The 22,522-nt window shown below is 39.8% G+C and overlaps 2 protein-coding genes across 5 annotated transcripts in view; one reads left to right on the top strand and one right to left on the bottom strand.

Moving 5' to 3' along the window:
• The window catches only part of LOC129766652 (cadherin-89D-like), a 164,336-nt gene that overhangs the window by 58,956 nt on the left and 82,858 nt on the right, over window positions 1-22,522 (top strand). For all 4 annotated transcript variants that reach the window (XR_008741469.1, XM_055767244.1, XM_055767234.1 and 1 more), the window contains one exon: window positions 15,915-16,228. Coding sequence is in view for 3 of the 4 variants with exons in the window: in XM_055767244.1 (XP_055623219.1) it covers window positions 15,915-16,228 (314 nt within the window). In the remaining variant the exon portion in view is untranslated. The remainder of the gene's footprint in view (window positions 1-15,914; window positions 16,229-22,522) is intronic.
• On the bottom strand, window positions 547-3,166 carry LOC129766714 (uncharacterized). Its single transcript, XM_055767315.1, has 3 exons — window positions 2,954-3,166; window positions 2,272-2,820; window positions 547-2,204 (listed from the first exon to the last, which is right to left on the bottom strand). The coding sequence occupies exons 2-3, from the start codon at window positions 2,818-2,820 to the stop codon at window positions 1,101-1,103; spliced, it is 1,653 nt and encodes a 550-aa protein (XP_055623290.1). The 5' UTR covers window positions 2,954-3,166; the 3' UTR covers window positions 547-1,100.

Raw genomic sequence — 22,522 nt, 5'->3', positions numbered from 1 at the left:
TTGGTTTTTCCGCTGCCAACAGTTGCTCCAGAAAAAGTGGCACTTCTGCTGCTCGCGATGCGTTATTGTCAATGGAGCTGAGGTTTGGTGGTGCCCTTTCGGAATAGGCAGTTTTTTTTTTTATTTAAATCGTTTGTTTTTACAGGCTCAGTTACATAGGTTTAAAGGAGCCGAACTCCTTACTGTATTGTTACTAGTATATATACATTTTTCCTTAATTCTAATGTTAATAATATAGGAAACCGATTACTCGCGGTCAACTCGAGTTTAGAAGGGTGACATATTTTCTTCAGGAAAAGGAGGGGAAATGAGGATATGTTGACAATGATCACACTCACACTCTCAATCACACTCATCACACTCAATTCTTAAACCTATCTTATATCTAATATGTATTTACATTTCATCTTATTCTTAAGAAGGGATCCGATCTCTCACAAAGGAAAAGGAAAAGGAAAAACTAAGGGTATAAGGACAATCACACACGAAGATCGATAGCTTTAAGGAATACATATATTTGGGACATGTAGGGGAAAAGGGGGGAATTTGGGCCACCTAAGCAAATCACCTAATATCTCCAAACCAATACGGTCTAAATTAAAAACGTCACATTGTACACTGAGCTATACTTGTTTTCTCTCAATCATCAATGTTTGATAATCATATTAAGCTTTAAACTATCAAATATATAGTAAAACAAAAGTGATGTTTTTTGGACATTAAATTTTGATGAGGGGTGATTTGGTCCATCTGTGGGGTGATTTGGTCCATCAGTGGGGTGATTTGGTCATAGTTGTCGATCATATGAATAATGTTAAAAATGTGTGTGTTTCATCGAAAAAACATACTTATGTTTATGTCAAGTAATTCAGGATTCTATTTCAATGAGTAACAGTGTTCTGGAATTGATACCAGGTGTCTTGGTCAGAAGCCAGACCAGAAAAATTGCATAGAATCCATGCAATTCCTTTTTCACATTTTATGGCATTACCCAAATTTTTTTTATTTCAAAATAATTTCGAAGTTATCCGTTTATAATACCATGTTCTTTATTATTATTTAACATGACTTGGCACTCTTTCATTTCATTTCACATTGATTTACAACATACATATGGGGCATGTTACGCTTTCATTCTCTGTGCATTGATTGTGATACCATACTTTACAACTAATGCACAGCATCCACCCTAATTGGGACTGACTGAATAATGCTGCGCAATACTCGCATAAAACATCCTCTGTGACATCCGAATCCATTCCCTTCCTTTTACGATTTCTCTTCGGAACAACTTTTTTCTGGACTTTACGCATAGCTTTGATCGACTTTTGAACTTCAGCTTCTAACAAACTTTTACGATGACTTGTTGCTGTCAACTCGCAAGATTTATCAGGTATTCGCTTCCTGTCATTTGATGCAATTGCTTTCGGTAGAGGAATGATGTCTGACGGGCCAACTTCGAAAGAATCATCCGCAGCATCCACAGCTTGATCAACACCGTCGAATTGGGTTTGATCGTGGGAAGATATCGTTTCAGTTTCTGGTTGATTAGTAACTTCTGCGGGTGCAAAATCGTCCACTTCGAATATTTCCCGATTGAATGGACAGATTCCTGTAGCAGAAAAACCGTTCGCAGCTATCATTTGTGTCGCTGCACGCGGAAAAGCGATTCCGACCAAACCCGCTATGTCGTATTGTGTAACTGCTTTGCCTGGAGTTTTCTTCAAAAGTAAGCCGGTAGCATCTCCGTAGAACTTTTTGAAAGGACCCATGAAGCTTACGTCCAACGGCTGCATACGATGACTGCAATGAGGTGGAAGCACGATTACTACAACGTGCATCTTTGCAGCAGTTTCACAAAAATCGAAATTCTTGCTGTGGGAAGAATGACCGTCAAGAATCAACAGAAGAGGGCGTTCCGATGTGGGTCGTGCATGTTGCACAAAATGCTTGAACCATTCCGAAAACAATTCTGTGGTCATGTATCCAGAAGGATTACAAGCAAATGTTGTACCGTGAGGAGCACCAGTTTTCAATTGATCGTTCATTCTCATGCGGGGGAAGATTATCATTGGTGGTATGTAATGTCCCGACGCAGACATACACATTACCACTGTCGTCGACTCGCCTCTTTCCGCACTTGTTATGATGCCCACACGCTTCTGGCCTTTCTTTGCAGCTATTTTTATGCTGCTGTTTGGAACCTTGCGAACCAAAAACAGAATATTAAATTCATATTAAGAAAAATAAAATAAAATAGTTTTATACTACCGTGGAAACACTCGTTTCATCAACATTATAAATTTGTGATGGTGTGTATTGCATTACATTCAATTTGCTCTCAAGAACATCGAAAAACCGTTGGACTGATGGTTTATTGAATGCTCTAGCTCTTGCTACTGATGTTCCTTCTGGCGTTCGCATTGAAATTGTTGGATGGCGCTTCATGAATCCGATGAACCAATCTCTTCCGGCTAAGCGAGTTTTTGGATTGAACGGATGAGGAAGTCTATTTTTTTCGGCTAATTCAAATGCCATTTTCCGGATATCACGTGCCGTCAAACCATATAGCCGACTTTGCAGGTTGAGAACATGGTTGAGCATCTCCTGTTCCTGCTGGGAAGAGAAAACGGTTCTGTGTGTTTCTTCGGATGCGGCCGACGAATTTTGCACAATTCTCATCAATGTTGTTCGAGGAATTGCAAACACTCTCGATGCTTTGCGCAGAGAAAATCCGTCCTTGATGGCCTGCGTTGCCTTTTCAAGTTCCCCCTCCTTCCAACGTTGTCTGTCCATCTTTTTTTTGTATTTCCGCGGCATCTGGAATCAATTAGACCAAAAAAAGCTTTAAACTTGTAGGACCAATTCACCCCACATAAACGTGACCATGTCACCCCACACATCATGCGAAAATTTAAATGCAAATTATTTCATTTGTTGTTATCAAACTTACAGTTTTTCTGCATCAAATAATTCCTCTTCTGTAGACGAACCGAAATGTACTGCACAATACGCGAAAAGTTTGTATAATCAGTGGGAAAAAACCTTAAAACCACGATTGAAAAACTTCTAATTTCATTCAATCAAAGTGCTTGTTTTGTTTATTTCCCGTTTCTCTCCACCTGTCAAATTTTACCAAGGTTTTTTTGCGTTAGGTACGTACGGTTCAACAATAAAAGGAAATACCGTTATAAAAAATCCAAATTGAGCCGTATTTTTTGAGATAAAGGGGTGGTCCAAATCACCCCATATGTCCAAATCACCCCATGTTACCCTAATCAAGGTCTAACCGAGCCAACACGTCTCTCACCGGCACCATGGGCTGCCTTCCTCGGGCCCGAAGGGTGACTACTAAATTCGATCTGGCGACAAGATACAGCTCGCACGACCAAACAACGTGCTCGATGTCGTGGTAACCTTGGCCACAAACGCAGAGATTGCTGCTGGCAAGATTGAAACGAAAGAGTAGCGCATCTAACGAACAGTGATTGGACATGAGTCGGGAGAAGGTGCGAATAAAGTCCCGACTCAAGTCCAGACTTTTGAACCATGGTTTGAGGCTAACCTTAGGGATAATCGAGTGGAGCCACCGGCCCAATTCATCTTCGTTCCATTTGCGTTGCCAGTTAACTATGGTATTTTTGCGGACTAAAGAATAAAATTCATTGAAGGCGATTTGACGCTGATAAATATCGCCTTCAATTGCACCTACCTTTGCTAATGAGTCAGCCCTCTCTTTACCCGGAATTGAGCAATGTGAAGGGACCCAGACAAAGGTAATGACATAACAGCGTCTGGATAAAGCACTCAAATTTTCTCGTATTCTCTCAAGGAAGTACGGCGAGTGCTTTTCCGGCCTCACTGAACGGATAGCTTCGACAGAGCTAAGACTATCCGTTACAATGTAATAGTGTTCAACAGGTCGTGAGGCGACGCTGTCCAGCGCCCAGTGTATCGCTGTCAATTCAGCAATATACACTGAGCAAGGATTCTGAAGACTGTGTGAGGTGCTAAAAAATTCGTTGAACACTCCAAATCATGTGGACTCATTCATAGAGGACACATCAGTAAAGTACATATTATCACAATTGATACGCCCATACTTTGCATTGAAGATTGTAGAAACGAACCCCAATCTAAGATAATCTGGATTTTCATGGATTTTCTCCTTCATGAACAGATCGAAATGTACAGAGGAATTGATGTAGTCAGGAAAACAAACACGGTTGGGAATATACGAAGAAGGATTAACCTGCATGGAGACGAATTCATGATATGAGCTCATGAATCCAGAATGAAAATTTAGCTCGATCAGCTGCTCAAAATTTCCGATCACCAATGGGTTCATAACCTTACACCGGATGAGGAACCGAAGAGATAATAAATTGAAGCGATCTTTTAGTGGGAGTAGGCCTGCCAAAACCTCGAGACTCATGGTATGCGTTGAGGGCATACATCCCAACGCAATACGCAAGTTGTACAAAAGGGGGCCTAAACATGAGCCCTGGGGGAGTCCCATGTAAGAGACCCGACTTACTGCCGAATCTCCGTGAGAAAAGTTCAAATGTTTCTCACAAAGCAAGTTATATAACATATTATTCAATAGAGGCGGCAGACCCCGAGATTGTAATTTGTCTGGCAAAACCTCTATTGAAACAGAATCAAAGGCCCCCTTTATGTCCAAGAATACTGAAGCCATTTGTTTTTTTTCGGCGTAAGCCATTTGAATTTCTGAAGAAAGCAACGCAAGACAATCATTCGTCCCCTTGCCCCTGCGGAACCCATATTGTGTATCTGAGAGTAGGCCATTCGTTTCAACCCAACGATCAAGGCGAAACAAGATCATTTTCTCCAACAATTTCCGTATACAAGACAGCATTGCTATTGGGCGGTACGAATTGAAGTCGGACGCGGGTTTTCCGGGTTTTTGAATAGCTATAACTCGTACTTGTCTCCAATCATCTGGAACAATATTATGCTCCAGAAACCGATTGAATAAGTTCAACAAGCGATGTTTCGCCACATCAGGGAGATTTTTCAGCAAGTTGAACCTAATTCTATCCGATCCCGGAGCAGAATTGTTACATGAAAGGAGAGCAAGAGAGAATTCTACCATCGAAAACTCGGAATCAAGATCGCACCTATCTTGTGGTATATCTCGAATAATTCTTTGCACTGGAGCGGAATCGGGACAAACCTTTCGTGCAAAATTAAAAATCCATCGATGTGAATATTCCTCGCTTTCATTGGATGAAGAGCGATTTCTCATGTTTCGAGCCACTTTCCATAATTTTTTCATTGACGTTTCTCGTGATAAACCTCCCACGAAATTTCGCCAATAAGCACGTTTTTTCCCTTTGATCAAGTTTTTAAATTGATTTTCAAGGTCCAAATACGTTTGAAAATTCTCAATGGTTCCACGTTTCCGAAAAGCTTTAAATGCGTTCGATTTATCCTGATAAAGCTTGGAACATTGGCTATCCCACCATGGATTAGGAGGCCTTTGACGAAAAGTGGAGCCTGGGATGGGTTTCGTTTGAGCGCGAACCGCGCTGTCATATATCAAACGAGAAAGGAAGTTATACTCCTCCAATGGAGGCAAACCATCTCTGGAATTGATGGCTAGAGCAATCGCGTCCGCATATTTTTTCCAGTCAATGTGTCTTGTGAGGTCGTATGCCATGTTTATTGATTCAGAAGAATTCAACCCATTGGTGATAGAAATTTTGATTGGCAAGTGGTCACTACCGTTGGGATCCTGTATTACATTCCACTTGCAATCTAACGAAAGTGAATTCGAGCAAAGCGAGAGATCAAGAGCACTTGGGTTAGCAGGAGGTTTAGGTGTTGTTTCCCCAGTGTTCAAAACGGTCATATTGAAGCTGTTACAAACGATGAACGATTATCGTCGTACGGTTCCCCCCAGGCAGTTCCGTGAGAGTTGAAGTCTCCCAAGATTAATCGTGGCTCAGGAAGGAGTGAGCACATGTCAACAAGTTGCTTGCGGCTAACCGCAGCTCCCGGAGGCCAATACAAGCTGACTACAAGCTGAGAGGTCTTTGCCTCTGATGTTTGCATGACAAGCAACAGCTTCGATCCCTCCAATAGGTGGAAGGTTAATTCTAAAAAATGAGTGACACTTATTGATCCCCAATAGTACCCCTCCGTATCTGTCATCGCGGTCCAAGCGTATTATATTAAAATCGTGGAAAGAGAGATCATTTTGAGAAGAGAGCCAGGTTTCGGATAGAGCAAAAACATCACAATTGAGTTTATGAATTAGAAATTTGAATGTATCCAATTTAGGCATAAGACTACGACAATTCCACTGTAAAACAGGGATATCTCCGACCTCTCTATTTAAATTAGACATCAAGAGAGATAATCATTGCAAGGAGGGGCCATGTTTGCATCAATTGCTGCAAAATTGTCTTTAGTACTGGAAGCATTGCGGTGACAATGGTTCTGATGGAGTCGGAAACATTAAAACACGTGAAGATTTGATCCACAAGGTCAGACAACTTTATAAATCCCGATTGGGAAGTTGAACTTGACGGAAAAACAGGGACAGTTGGGGTTTTTGATGTCCCCTCGAGTGCTGGGTCGTTCGAAGGTGAACTATTACCACGGAGGCCAGGAGGGACCTGATTTTGCTTATCCGCTGCACTCGATTTTTTGGGCAAGCTAACAGGGGGTATCACCGGAGGGACTTGTCCTTGAACTTTGGGAGTGGTCACATTTTTGCGCCGGGGATTCCCTTGAGAAATAAACGACGTGCCCCCGTTAGCTGTATCCGCTTCCATTTCGTCAACTGGCAACGTAGCGAAGACATTGTGTGTATTGATTGGTTGTTGTTCTTGAGCCAGTGGAGAAGCGCCCTTCAAAATTTCTGCGAAAGTGCGTTTAGAGCGTTCCCTCAAAGAGCGCTTCTGTTTCTCCCAGCGAGCCTTGTATGTTTCACAAGCTGAGAGCACGTGTGGGGATCCCCCGCAATATGGACACTTATGCTCAGTCGCACTGCAGGATTTCCCCTCATGTTGTTCTCCGCAAGTGGCACATCGTTCTTTATTGGCACAATAAGCAGCCGTGTGACCAACTGACTTGCACTTTAGACAAGTCATTGGCTTTGGAATAAAAAGTCGCACGGCTAACCTCAATTTATCTACCATCACGTAGTCAGGGAGAGCTGAACCAGCGAAGGTGACTCGAAACGAGTTGGACGGCGTAAATTTCTTTCCTTCTCCTTCATGGGAGACTGTTCCGAGCTGGCGGCAACCCAAGATCTTAACAGTCGTCGAGGGCAGTTTTTTAAAACGGCCGGTACCTTCACTCGTAATGTATTCGCACGTCAAGCCCGTTTCGGTTATCACACCCTCAATTTCGACTATGTGAGAGGGAATGTAGACCCGATACTCAATTGTAAAATGCTGATCGACAACAATCTTGTTTGCGTCTTTTCGATCATTCACGACAACTCGCAATTTGTTTGGTCTAACCTTCGAAATTTCCGAAACGGAGGTATACCTTGCCAGATCTTTCGCGATCTGCATGACTCTCAACTTCTGAAAGCTCGTTGGTGGTGGGAATGTGCCTACGACACCACTACACACAGTCGTCGGTGAAAGCTTACCAGCACTGTCACTGTTGGCACGATGACTCGGCGAAATCTCCAATGTCGGCGAAGCAGCGACAAAACAAAAACCAATGCTTGGCTTTCCGAGGATGAAAGCCTCTATCCACTTGCAGGCAAGGCACTTCACTCACTATCCAGATAGCGAAATGAACTTTTCAGCGGCAAAAAAAAAACAACAATCACGCGGTAACCGATAACGGAACTTGGACGCGACTTTCCTTAGTCTGGTTACTTCGGGCAATCGGCGAAGAATGGAATAGGCAGTTGATGTGCAGTTGTTTGATTAGTTAAATGTGAGTTTTCGAAAACAGCGAACTAGAATGGATGATTTCTGAACAAACTGGAGAAAACAAAAAAAAAATTCATATAATTCGGCCAGCTTTAAATATTTAGCAACATTCATCAAGTGTTTTTTCTGGTGATGTAAATGTTATCAAGATCGAAAAAATGTAAGGTACGACCGCATTTTCGACGTACAACTACGGAATATTATTATTCAATCCGCTTGTTTTTCACTTCGGAAATTATTCAATGCATCGAATTTTTGATATTAAATAACTTTATAGTTATTTAGTTATTAATTAATTGTTACAACTTCAGTAGTAAAAATAGTCATTGAAAATTTAAAACAATTTAAAACTGCCTTCGAGTCTGGTAAACTGATAGAAAATAATATGCGTTACCAGATGTGGGAACCCGCTATGTCTGACAATCTATCTATCTATCTATATATATATATATATATATATATATATATATATATATATATATATATATATATATATATATATATATATATATATATATATATATATATATATATATATATATATATATATATATATATATATATATATATATATATATATATATATATATATATATATATATATATATATATATATATATATAGTGGCACATATATATATATATATATCTATATATATATATAAAAATCTCGTGTCACGGTGTTTGTTACCGAACTCCTCCGAAACGGCTCGACCGGTTTTGATGAAAATAATTTCAAAATACTTGGTAGGTATGAGAATAGGTTGTAAACTATATATTAGGCTGTCAAAAAAGTTGTATTCATTGTATCGAGTCATAATATAGATTGTTGGAAAGGTATTTTTGCGCGCTATAATATAATCTTTGACAGTGTTTTGTTTGGTTAAGTCGTTCGTGAGTTATAGTGTCGCAAATATGGAGTCCCCAATTCCCTATTTTTAATTGCGATTTTATTATTTTTGTGTCAAAAATATTCTAATAATTTAATCGTTGTTCGTTTTTCAACGAATTCATTTAAGTTGTTCAATGACTGATGGCGTAACGCCCGCTTCATTGAACATCCATCTACAAATACACAAGTAACATCAATTCATCAAAAGCAGGGAGCATCTCCGACGAGCTGGAAGCCTTTTGAATGAGCACAATGAGTTATCGAAATTCTTCAAATCACATTTGCTCGGATTACAAAATGACAATCACGCTATTGCCATCAACCCTGATAAAACATCAGCTGGAGAGCACGTGTGTAGATCCAAAGCACAAGCGCTGCTGGAATCATGATAGCACGGTGACACGAGAAATTTAATGCGAAGAAAAAACAATAATCTGGAATTCATCGTTGACACACACCGTTCATACGACCCTCGCTATGTTCTTCTTCAATGGCACTAACGTTCCCAAGGTTTGCCTTCTCAACGTAGTACTACTTGCGTCATTTTTATTAGTAAATAGTTGAGATTTCTATGACGAACAATACGCCTTGAATGTATTCTGGAGTGGCAAGCTCAAGAATACGCGTGACTACAGTGCAAATCAGAAGGGTTTCTTTAACGAAAAATCTCTTGCATAAACATTAGACCAACGAGACCCCGTCACAGATACTTAATTCATTATGAACATCATTTCTCATTTTGATTTAATATTTATGAACATGCGACGAAACAAACAGAGGGCGCGCTCGAAGGATTTGTATGTTTATCATATGGTGATTTGACATGGTCAAGAAACGCCAATTCAAGATATCGTAAGCTGTGCCAACAATTTATGGTCGACATATACGCGAAGGTAGAGATTGAACGACTGCAATTCTTACTACAGAATGAACAAAAGCGACGCGAGACACTATCATGAGCAACGCCGACACAGCTTTAGTTATAGCCAGGCCAACAACATTGGTCTCCATGTTCCATTTCTATGAAGCAAAAATAGTAATGGGTGGAATAAACACGCAAAATTTGGCATTCAAACACATTCCAAAACAAATTTAGCATCCAAACGAAATCGAATAATAATTTTCATTCAAATTTCAACAATTTAGAATGATTTCCGGAATTATGCCGATCAGATAGAGAGTAAATTGAACCACAAATACGGATGACTTATTTTGACCATGGTTTCGCGACAAGGCGAATGAATTTAAGAGTATAAAAGTCGATTTCGATCGAATTGTAAAATCCGATCACTCATATGCATATATGAATATTAAGTTCTGCAAATCGGTGAAGAGTAATCAAAACATCCGTGAATAAAGGAAGCAATATGGCTGTGTTTCAAACTTAGATTACCGATGTGAATACTCCTCGATTGAATGACAACGATAAAATAACGCGATTCCAAACAGGCCGATTAATCAGCTCCATTGAAGTTAGCTGGCGTATCGCTGTTTTCCAATTTATGAACGAGACCAAGCTGTTATAAACTAAGCCATGTTGAAAATCACATGCACGTATTTTCTAACAAGGAGACAGCAATAAATATTGATTTTCTATATTTCATTTTTTCTACTTTACGACAAACTTATATTACTTTTTTCAGTTGACGTTTAACTTTTAAGAGATCAAACATGTCAGTTACGTAAATGAAATACACCAAGAAACATCATATAACCTTTCGTTCAAATCATTTAATACGTTTTTTTATCGGTCACATTCGATTTATTTTGAAGATCGTTAAAATATTCAAACACACTTACAATACATTAGTGTGTTTTATTCAACACCCAAAATATTCACTGGAAATAATTTATTCTATGTTCTTATAATTCCATGAAACGTCGAGATTTACAGTTACCTAAACAAATTTTGTTTTGTCATAAATCGACTTTTGTGAAGAGAAAACGACCGTGTGCCAAAAAGTCAATTTATGGAAAAATGTTCGAGATAACAGTAAAAATCGACGTTTCTTGTAGTTGTAAAACATTTGGCATTGAATTTTTTTTTTATTTCAAAAAACTCAAACTTTGACCGCTTTGCGACACACTTCCTTAAGTCCGATTGAGCTGAAATTTTGAAACTGTATGGAGTTGTAGACTTCGATTATAAGTCTAACATGCCACTGAAAAAATGAAATCTGAAAAACATGCCACTGAAAAAATGAAATGTGTTTCCCTAACACATACTTCAAATCCATGAAGCGTAGGGAAATTGGCATTGCAAATACATGTAAGTCAAGAGAATTTTTGTAATAATAAAAACTATTAGGAATAATTTTCAATCACATTAACACTCCTATACTCGCGCATTGGTCTGTCAGACCGAGAAATCAATAATTCGTTCATTTCTCAGAAAATATCAACACTACGACTTTGCGATTCTCTCTAGCTTCATTATTCGTCGTTCGTCATCGTTTAGCGTGTCGCATGTGTTGGTGCAAAGGGGACGTGTGCCACTTTTTTAACACTTTCGGTCTGACACACCGACGCGAGTATAGGAGTAACTTTTGACGTGGGACTACGTCTAACCGGAGTATATGGGAGTAAAATGAAAACCGAAACACAGAACATGCAGGAAAAAATGAAAGATTCCAAATGCTTATAACTTGAAAATTTCTTATTGGATTGGAAAGATGTTTGCATCAATTGATACGGAATATTTCTACGCTTCCATCGCAATTAATAGAATGTTATTTTGCATTAGATAAACAATTGAATAACTGTGAAATGTCAAGCGTTATCTAAACGCCTTAACTGCCTAGTTTTGATTGGCCCGATTAGCGGTTTCCCGAACACAGACTTCAAAATCAATGTACCTATGGGAATCCGCTTAGCAAATATACATGCAAGTAGGGGGTATTTTCGTTCCAACCGAGCTGTGTTTCCCTAACACGGACTTCAAATCAATGTGCCTGGGTGAATCTGCTTTGCAAATACATGCAAGTCGGGGGTATTTTTGTTCCGACTGAAATGTGTTTCCCTAACACATACTTCAAATCCATGAAGCGTAGGGAAATTGGCATTGCAAATACATGTAAGTCAAGAGAATTTTTGTTCAGACTGAAACGTGTTTCCCTAACACAGACTTCAAATCCATGGAACGTGGGGAAATTGGCATTGCAAATACATTTTTGTTCCGGCTGAAATGTGTTTACCTATTACAGAATTCTAAACGAAGGTGTCCGGAGAAGTCGGAATTGCAAATACATGCAAATCGGGGGCATTTTTGTTCCGACTGGAATGTGTTTATCTAACACAGACTTCAAAACCACGATGTCATCATACCAAACGTAAAAGAACTGTCATTAAATTTACTTGTAACGAAGTACATAATCTATCACAATGCATGCATTGATCTCACATGACATTATACAATATTTTTACTCACAAAGCAAATATATTGAATTCAATTGAATTCGGAAATCGTGCCATTAAATAAAAAATTTAATCAATACAAACAAATGATTGTTAAGCGAAGGTAGTCCCACGTCAACCTTGCGGTTATATCATAGATATAGCCCACCCTTTTTTTCGGACAAGTGCCTTTTTTCATATTCTAGAATATTGTTGAATGAAATGTATAAATTAATGTTAGTGGCGTGGAATATTTATAGAATATAATGCATAAGATCATTACCGGACTATTCTTTTATGATTTCAGTCCCTTTTGTAAATGGATTGAACGGATCCATATATTAACTATTTCTCGATATATTCGTCGTTAGATTCATACGTTCAAAAGCAAAATATAAATGTTTGACTTTCGTACAGTTATTCGCTAAATATAATACACACTTGTGAAAGAATTGTAAACAGTAAACTATAAACTACTCGGTGGCTTATGGTAATTTTTAACAATTACAGTTTCGGGGATATTTTTTTATAATGAACAATATCGACAAGAAAACAAGAAAAAGAAAAGGAAGTTACTAGAAATCCTTTTATATCATCTTTTTATGCCCCATCTAAAAAAAGGTATTAATTCATAGTTTACCAAGAATACAGACACAAAGAATATTAGAAATATGCAAACTTTATATTCCAGAACTTTTATCATCTGGTAATTATCTAGAAGCTCGTTATACATTCTTCTCTTAGATAAAAGACCCGAAAAACATGCGACAACTGCATGAAATGTGAAAAATGTTTGTTTTGAGCATGTAGTTATGCTATGTTCTGATTCTTACTCCAATGAAACCACAATCGATTAATACGTTTTTATTTTATTTAATAACTCTTTATGCTTCCATGAATTATATTCAGTTGCTTACTTTTAATTAATAACAGTGAAAAATTCAAATTTCGATATTTGTGTTGGAGTATCAAAAATTACTCTGTTTTGAGGAGGCTGAATTAGATGACTATTAAAATATAATAAAGACGAAGAAAACATACTTTTTGGAGTTTTTTCATTCAATCATACCATCTTCTTCAAATAAATGCCAATAAAGCCTGAAAAATACACAATGGCAACATTACAGAGAAGTTCAATTTTCGGTCTGTGACACCGTGCGCGAGTATACGTGTTACGATTTTGCGCGCGAGTACAGGAGGGTTAATATTCTATTTTCAACCATCCTTTGCCATTGCGTTGCAATTACTAAAGTAAAATTCATGCTCGTTAGATTGGATTTCTTATGGCCTTCATCTACGCCCAATTTTTTTGGAAGTTTGTTAAGGAAAAATATTAGCAGCAGTAAATGAACACTGCGAAAACTCTCCAGAATCATAGTGAAGAGATATGAATATTTGAACAAATATTCACACGAATTATTTCGGAAATTAAAAATTATCCTCGAAAGGGTCACCATCCTTGGAAACCATTGACACTTAGTTACGTTGTGGGCTTCGGTTGCGGTTGGCAAAGAAAAGCACTCACTTCGATCGGGTGGTCTGAAAAAGGCGCACAAAACACAAATTATTCCGTCCGCCCGTTGATGGATATGAGGTGGTGATGCGGTTCACGGCTGCTGGAAAAAAAATCGCACACAATCGCCCAACAAAAGCCTTCTGCCGCCTCTGCTGACGTTGATGATGACGATGATTGTGCCTCGAAGAGAAGCCTCCTTCAGTTCCGTGGGCGCAATGATATGGCCGTTGGTGTGTTTTCACGCTCCCGGCATGTATTGTTATCGTGCGAAGCAGCAGCAAAAAAAAAAAGCCAACGTAAATTCTTGATGAAAGTCGTGGCCACGGAGGTTTGCATCCATTGTCGGGTCGGGTTTGCCACTTGACGTGCGCCGTGAAAGCAGCAAATTACCCCACAGTAGTTGCGCTTCCCAAAGATGAGCCTCCAGCGGCGGCGGTTTCTGAAAGCGAAAGCTCACTCACTTGTTCGTGACGGACGTGAAGAGAGGTGTGTGCTGCTTCCCCGATGGTCAGTAACCTCTTGAACCCGACAGGCAATTTCCCAGATCTGATTAATGATTTGTTCTGGAAATTAGGATGCAATCTTTCTCTCTCCGCCGCTGCTGGCCAAAGTCACAAAGGCAAGTTCATCATCCCGAGAGACACCAAACAAATCTCCATTAATCATCGTTTCATCTCGACGAGACGCTAGCGATTCGGAGGGGAAAAGGGTTAGGATCTGGGTCCCAATGAATAGACGGAATGAAAATAAAGCCTTTGTGAGGGGAGATCATGCCGACGCAATAAGGCGTGGTTATCTGATTAATTTTCCCAGTCATAAATTTCAACGGACGGTTTGTTGACTTTTTATTTGCTTTACTTTGCTTTCTCGGCCACGTGGTTTATGGTTGACAGAAGCAAGACAAACTGCTCCACAAAAAAAAAAAGGTAACCCAACTGAGCGCTAATGGGTACTGACAAGAGAAATGACAAGCGCATTCAAGTAGGCTGCGGACTTAAACCCTTCCCACATGATGAGTTATAAGTGCGTATTCCGGTTCATCGTTTTTAAGTGGGCTACAGTTTTAAAGAGCACAGAATTTATCTACCTTTTACTCCAGAGAGGGAGGGGGGGTCATTAGTCAGTCAGGCTTGACAAGTGGAGGGCACCCTCGTTTGAGGACCTGTTTTTGGCGATGGGAAGCGAATGGCAATTGTCTTCTTGAGTGTGCAGCAGAAACTGGATTAGTCGCTCGCAAGCGCTGTTTCTCGTTGCTCCAGAAATGTCACTCGAACTATGGCTTGTATGATGCGTTCATTTGAAGTGTTTGTAATTATGGAAACGGAACACAATTTGCGAAAGCATAACCCGTATAAATGCTCTTCAAACAACACAGAATTCAATTTCGAAATAGATCTTCTTTTTTTTTTTTTTTTATCTTCGCTTATTTTTCGTCGGCCTATTTCCGCCACTTAAGTGCCAATCACCGACATCAGGGAGGCGACTCCACCTGTTCCTACCTATCAGACTCAACAACTCATGAGCCGGGCCAACTTCTTTTACTTCCGCTCCGAAGGAAGATGTAACCAGAGATTTTTCGCCTCAGAAAATCCCAACGACGCCAGCTGGGATTGAACCCAGGCCGATCGGATTGTGAGGCTGTTACGCTAACCATACAACCACTGGCGCCGTCGTAATAGATCTTCTTGATCGAGATGAAATCATCTGGGCTTCATTTCCAAGACTCGCGTGAATCATTCTCGGAAACATCAGGTTTCTTACGATTGTTCCACATTCCACATTTGTCAGTTGTGCTGTCTCTTTCCTGCGCAATACAAACTGCTGTATTGATAAATGGTTTTAACTTAATTAATATTAATCTATTCCCAACAGCAATCTTCGACTCGGCATTTTATTTCTCACCCTCCCTCTTTCAGCGTCCAAAATTAGTTCCCCCCGGCACTGATTGAGTCGTTTCGCTCCGTTCACGCGTTCCAAATACCATGACAAAGCTCGGTAGTCAATGTAGGCAGCGCCTATTGGCTGAGCCCAAGCAATTATCAATGCAAAGCCAATCGTAATTAACATCCGATCAAACAAGTGGATCATCGATTAAATAATTTATTCGTTTCTAATCCAATTGATTGCAACAGAGCCCGGTTTCTGCCTAGTAGCGCTAATTGATGTCGATTATTCTACTCTCTCGTTGACAGCCTGCAAACTCTACTCGAAGAGCAACCTGCGCACGAAAGCCGACGGTGTCCAGTTTCTGCGGCTGAAGGAGGACTTCCCGGTGGGCGGCGAAATCGTATCGCTGTATGCCTTTCCCCGCAACTCAATCCTGATCGCCCGGACGGAGAACTCGAGTGACTCGGAGTACTTCAAGCTGAAGGAGGTCAACAACACCGTGGTCAGCGTGATCCTCAACCGGAGCCTGGACCAGCTGGTGGACAACGAGAATCCGCAGAGTATACTGAAGTTTAGCGTGTTCTGCAGCGGAACATCGACGGCGGTTAAGCAGGACAATGTAAGTGGCTTGAGTGTGATGCGTTGGAACTACTATAACCTAGATCTCTCGGTGGAATCACGCGTTACTGATGTCAATTCATCTAAGTTATCTAATGATTTTCGAGCTAAGATGAGCTAAGTTATCGAATGATTTTCGCGATTTCAGGAGATATCATTGATATCCACGATCATTGAAATAATACAGGACCGGTTCTCTGGCTCTTTATACACATAAAAGCTACCGAATACTATAAAAAAATCAGAGTATTACCTGAAAATGTAACATGGTTTTCTTTGAATTCATACTCCAAACTCTCAAATAGTATGATTTAAAACATTACACATGCTTTGACACGTACATAAAACATCATTTTTAGAACATCTTTTGGCATTGATGTAATAACTAAATGAGCCTCAAAACAATGCGCTACTCTCTCATTTTTTTCTATAATATACTAGCTGACCCGGCGAGTTTCGTCCCGCCCAAAATAATTGTTTTGATGTGAATTCTTTAGAACAAATTTCGATACTTTTCTCATCGTAAAATTGTTCTCTGGGCAACAACAGAATACAACAAATACAACAGAATGAAGACGGCTCAAAAGGGACCTTTCCTTCTTCGCCTTGGCCTTCCTTTTCATTCATATAGATAGGAATGCGTTATTCCGCCTGAAAATCCATTTCCACCTTCTAACGAAGATCAATTTCGTTAGCACAAACATCGAATGGACTAACAACGCTTATCATGGTATAACTGGATTCAATTTAACGAATTTTCCGAAATTCCTTCAAAAATTTCCGAAAATTTTCCGATTTTGCAATCCGCTATTATGATATATGGGCCAAGACAAATACAACAAAATAAAGACGACTCAAATCGGACCATTCCTTCTTCAGGTGTTGCGCTTAGCAACACACTTGGCATTCCATTTTATTTATATAGATATGCTATAGTAATATGAGCGAACGAAACAAGAGACACATTGCAAATAAGCACGCATTAAAGCTTTACCATATGTACGGCCCAGACCGAGAAGGATATAGGTTCACTTTTGTGCTCTCCTTCTTACTCATAGAAGATACTTTCCAATCGTATTTTATAATAAGGGGCTGTCCACATACCACGTGGACAACTTTAGGGGGGGGGGGGGGGGTAGGGATTATGAAGCTGTCCACGTTTGTCCACGGTGAGGGGGGGAGGAAGTACTGATAATTTCCACGTGGACACATAAAATGATTTTTTTCAAATACATTACGTCTGATCTGTAAGTTTCTCGTTTCTAATTTATTCAACCAATTCACCAGTTACTGGTACTGTGTATAGAGGCTAACAAACTGTTCGTATTGCTGTATTAGAAATGCTCGACATTGTTTTCTTAGTAGCGGGGTCCTATTCAGCTTCCGTTTGCCGTTCTTGCTGCAAATCGTGACAACAATTTTGAATGGAAAAATTTTGGGAAAATTGACAAAAACCATCAGCTACTTGGTCCTTTCTCGAAGAGAGTCATGCTCTGTGTCTGGTGGTATTGGAAGGGTATTCTGTGCTATAAACTTCCATTAAACTATCAGTCAATAAATTACAATAAATAAAGCTCGCAATTGAACGAATCGAAGGCAGGGATCCATTCAATATCAATCAATATGATGGGCGTCGTGTTAGACCAGAGTAACGTGCGACCTCATGTCTCTTTGACATTCCGGCCAACAATTTGGGAATTTGGCTGGAATGCGCTCTTCCACTCACCGTATTCACCGGATATAGCACCTTCAGATTATTACTTATAACGTTTTCATGACTCTATTTATTTACCTATTGTGACCGAACTTATTGAATAGCGTTAACGTTCCCTATGGAACTTTTGCCGTCTCAACGTATGCATTAACTAGCGTCATTTATTAATACTTAGTTGAGATTTCTTACACCGAATAACACGCCTTGAAAGTATTCCGAGGGGCAAGCTCTAGAATACGCGTGACCACAGTGCAAGTTGAAGGAAATTTCTCTGATCAAAAATCCTCCGGCCAGAACGAGAATCGAACCCGAACACCCGGCATGATAATGTGAGACGCTCACTACTCGGCCATGTGACCGAACTAGAAATTAAACAAATATTTTAAATCAGTTAATTAATATTTTTAAGTTGTTTTAATGAAAGAAAATGGTTCAAATAATATAATCCTAATATTCAGAATCAAAAAAAAAACCATAAAAAACATTTGGCTAGAAGTCAAATTGAATTACAATTAAGTTTACAGAAGTTTAGAAGTCAATAATACTGAAATTTCAGTATCTATCAGAATGTCTATTGTGCTTGTATCATTTGAATGCTAGCATTAATTGATTAAAAAATGTAGTTCATTCATTTTATTTAATTCGATTATTTTTGCCTTTAATAACAATACCGTCTCTGTGTAATGGATTATTATAAGAAAAGTAACCCTTTTTCCCCTCCTGATTATTTGATTTCTTTTGACATTTCTATTTGATTTTTTTTGACAACCAATTTGATTCTATCCGCATGACCCAGATTCAGAACACTGCCCAATTCTTTCAAGCGCAAGAACTGCGACTCTTCGGATAGTATAAAAAACACAATGATAGTTTTTTGACGAAAGATTGTAGAACAACTGCTAGAAAATATATACAGGGGTTTCCAACTTTTAATTCTGAAAGTAAATTGAAATAAAACACACTTAGAATTCGAATTTCGATGGAACATTTATTTCAAATTAAAGTTTGGTTTATGCCATTATGTGTGAAATACAACATCATTCAAATGTCCACCTAGGGCTTCCTCGCACACCTTGATCCGGAACAGGTAATTTTCGATGACTTTTCGGTACATATGGGGCGGTATCTCGGTCATAACTTCACGAATGTTGTCTTTCAAATGTTCAAGAGTTTGCGGAGAGTTGGCATAGACACGGTCTTTCGCATAACCCCACAAAAAAAAAATCTAGTGGGTTCAAATCGCATGATCTGGACGGCCAATTGGCATCACCAAAACGCGAAATTATGCGTCCCTCAAATTTCATTCGCAATATGGCCATGTTCGGTCGTGTTGTGTGGCACGTGGCGCCGTCCTGCTGAAACCACATGTCATCCGTATCCACATCTTCAATTTGTGGCAAAAAAAAAGGTTAACATGCGGCCATAGCGCTAACCATTCACAGTTACCGTCTCGCCGTCCTCATTTTCAAAGAAATACGGCCCGATGACTCCACCAGACCATAATGCGCACCAAACAGTGACTTTTGGCGGATACGATGGCCTCTCAACAATCACGTGTGGATTTTTTGAGCCCCATATACGGAAATTTTGGGTGTTCACATAGCCACCGAGCTCGAAATGTGCCTCATTGCTGAAGAAAATTTGATGCGAAAATTCAGCATTTTGCTGCTGTTGTTCGTTTACCCAATCGACGTATGCCCGACGCATTCCATGGTCACCACGCTCTAATTTTTGTACCAGTTGGACTTTATATGGATGTAGGTGCAAGTCCAAATGCAAAATTCGCCACAATGATGTGTTTGACATGCCCAATTGCTGAGCACGCCGTGGAATCGAAACAGTCGGGTCATCCTCCACACTGGCAGCGACAGCAGCAATATTTTCGGCCGAACGCACATTACGATGATGCACAGGTCTCACAATATCCGCTACGGATCCAGTTTGTTCGAATTTACGCACTACATTAGCGATTGTGTGCTCTGTAGGCCGTCCATGACGACCAAAATCCGTCCGTAATGCTCGAAAAACATTTGCCGGTTTTTCATCATTTTTATAGTAAAGGGTGTGTCACATCAAATTGCATCACGGAAAAAACGCTGTAGAGATTAAATTTTTAGGAATTATATCTTCAGCTTTCGCTTATAATCAGATAAGAGTGTATAGATCACGTTGGCCATGCTTCACTGTCAATTTTTCGTAAATTTGGAAAAATGTCGTCGAACGAAAAAGAGCGTCGTGAATTAATCCTGTGCACTCATTTCGAGAATCCGGAGTTGTCACATCGGGACATCAGTAAGATGCTGGGAATCGTCCAATCCACGGTCAGCAGAGTACTAAAACGATACTTCGAGAACCTAACCATCGACCGGAAGGTGAAGAACGGCAAAAATGGATGCTCCGTCAGTGAAAAAGATCACAAGCGCGTTGTTAAGCAGTTTAGACGTGATCCGAGAAGTTCGGTCTGGGATGTCGCCAATAAGCTGAATTTGTCATGTTCGTTCGTCCAGCGGACCAAGCAGCGGGAGGGCCTGCGTACATACAAGGTTCAGAAGGCTCCTAACCGCGACGAAAGTCAAAACATGGTGGGGAAGACGCGAGCCCGGAATCTGTACACCGAAATGCTGACGATACCGCATTGCCTGGTAATGGACGACGAAACCTACGTCAAAGCGGACTTTCGTCAGCTGCCGGGTTCTGTTGTTCAGAGGACAAATTCTACTACTATCCAAGTTTGCCAAAAAGTACATGGTGTGGCAAGCGATCTGCTCTTGCGGAAAGCGGAGCGCCCCCTTCGTGATGACCGGCACGGTAAACGGGCAGGTTTACCTTAAGGAGTGCCTACAGAAGCGCTTACTACCACTATTGAAGCAGCACGAGGGCCCGACCATCTTCTAGCCGGATCTTGCTTCGTGCCACTATTCAAAGGACGTGTTGGAGTGGTACGAAGCCAACGGGGTCACCTTCGTGCCAAAGGAAATGAACCCGCCCAACGCACCGGAGCTTCGCCCAATAGAGAAATATTGGGGGATTATGAAGCAGGCCCTCCGGAAGAACCCAAAAGTTGTCAAATCGGAGGCGGACTTCAAGAGAAAATGGATTTCTGTTTAAAAAAAACTACAACCTGACGTTGTACAGAACCTTATGGACGGGGTAAAGAGGAAGGTGCGAGCATACGGGCTTGGGCTCGAAGTATGAATAAAAAGAAAATGCCAAAAGTTGTTTAATAGTTTTTATTTTACTGTCTAAAATTTTCAAAAGGATCGGTCTACTGGGCGAATTTCTACAGCGTTTTTTCCGTGATGCAATTTGATGTGACACACCCTTTATAATTTAACAAAATTAACACGTTGTGCGATGCTAAAACGATCCATATTGTAAAATGGCAGACATTCAACTAACGATATGACGCTTTGGTTGACAGCTATGTCAAACGGTTGTCAGCGCAGGGCTGTATACTTTCGGAAGCCCGAAATGGAAAACCCTGTATGTTTGCCAAGCGGATTTTCATAGGTACATCGATTTTGAAGTCTGTGTTGGGGAAACCGTAAATCGGACCAATGAAAAGTTTGCATTTAGGGCGTTTAGATAACGCTTGACATATTGCAGTTATTCAATTATTCATCTCATGAAAAATAATATTTTATTAATTGTGATAGATGCGTAGAAACATTTCCTATCAATTGATGCAAACATCTTTCCGATCTGTGAAGAAATGTTCGAGTTATAAGCATTCGTAATACGGGTAGGGTTAGCACACAAGGGGGGTTGGTCTTGCGTTACTTATTGTTACAAAAGGGGGGGAGGTTTATAAGAGGGCCAAAATCCGCCTTTTTAGCGTTACGTGATGTGTGCACCACGCCTAATAGGCTTTTTATCAGTTGACAGAATCAATGAATTCAAATGCAATTACTACAAACAATCACAGTCCTACGTCAAACACTCGTCCGAACCCTTAGGCCCAGACCTATCTTTTTTTTTTCAATGTTAAATTCAATTATTGAGATAGATTTTTTAACAGTGTAATTAAAATGTTATTTTTCCTACATAGTTCATTGATATCCGGACAACTTTGCCAAACATCAAATTTTAATCAGACACCTGGATTTTGATATTGAATGTTCAAATTCGTTTCGAAACGAATTCGACACCAAAGCGGCTTCGGAAAATTAAAAACAGGCAAGATGAGGCCTTCCTTATTCTAGAATTATGAAATTGTGCGAGGTTTTCAAAATTAGGAATATTTTTCAATTATTGTTATGTCAATCAGCATCCAGCTTATGAGATACGCTGATCGGATGTTTTTTTTATTAATTCGTTTATTTTTACAGGCTCAGTTACATAAGTTGCAAGGAGCCGAATTCACAGATCGGATGTTGTACACAACAATTCAAAGAGCAAAGATAAGATGAAGGCAATAATGCTTTTGAAAAACCAAAATTGCCAAATCTCGATGCTACTATCGAAAATGAGATATGGTATCTTTCTATTATTAGAATATTAAATTATTACATCGATACAAGCAAATGCACAAATAACATCATTGACAGCAAAATGCTTCCATGAATTAACAACAATTCAACC

Source organism: Toxorhynchites rutilus, chromosome 1 (assembly GCF_029784135.1).
Source record: "Toxorhynchites rutilus septentrionalis strain SRP chromosome 1, ASM2978413v1, whole genome shotgun sequence".
NCBI lineage: Eukaryota > Metazoa > Arthropoda > Insecta > Diptera > Culicidae > Toxorhynchites > Toxorhynchites rutilus.
The sequence above is the reverse complement of the archived record's forward strand: the minus strand, read 5'-3'. Positions and strand labels throughout refer to the sequence as shown.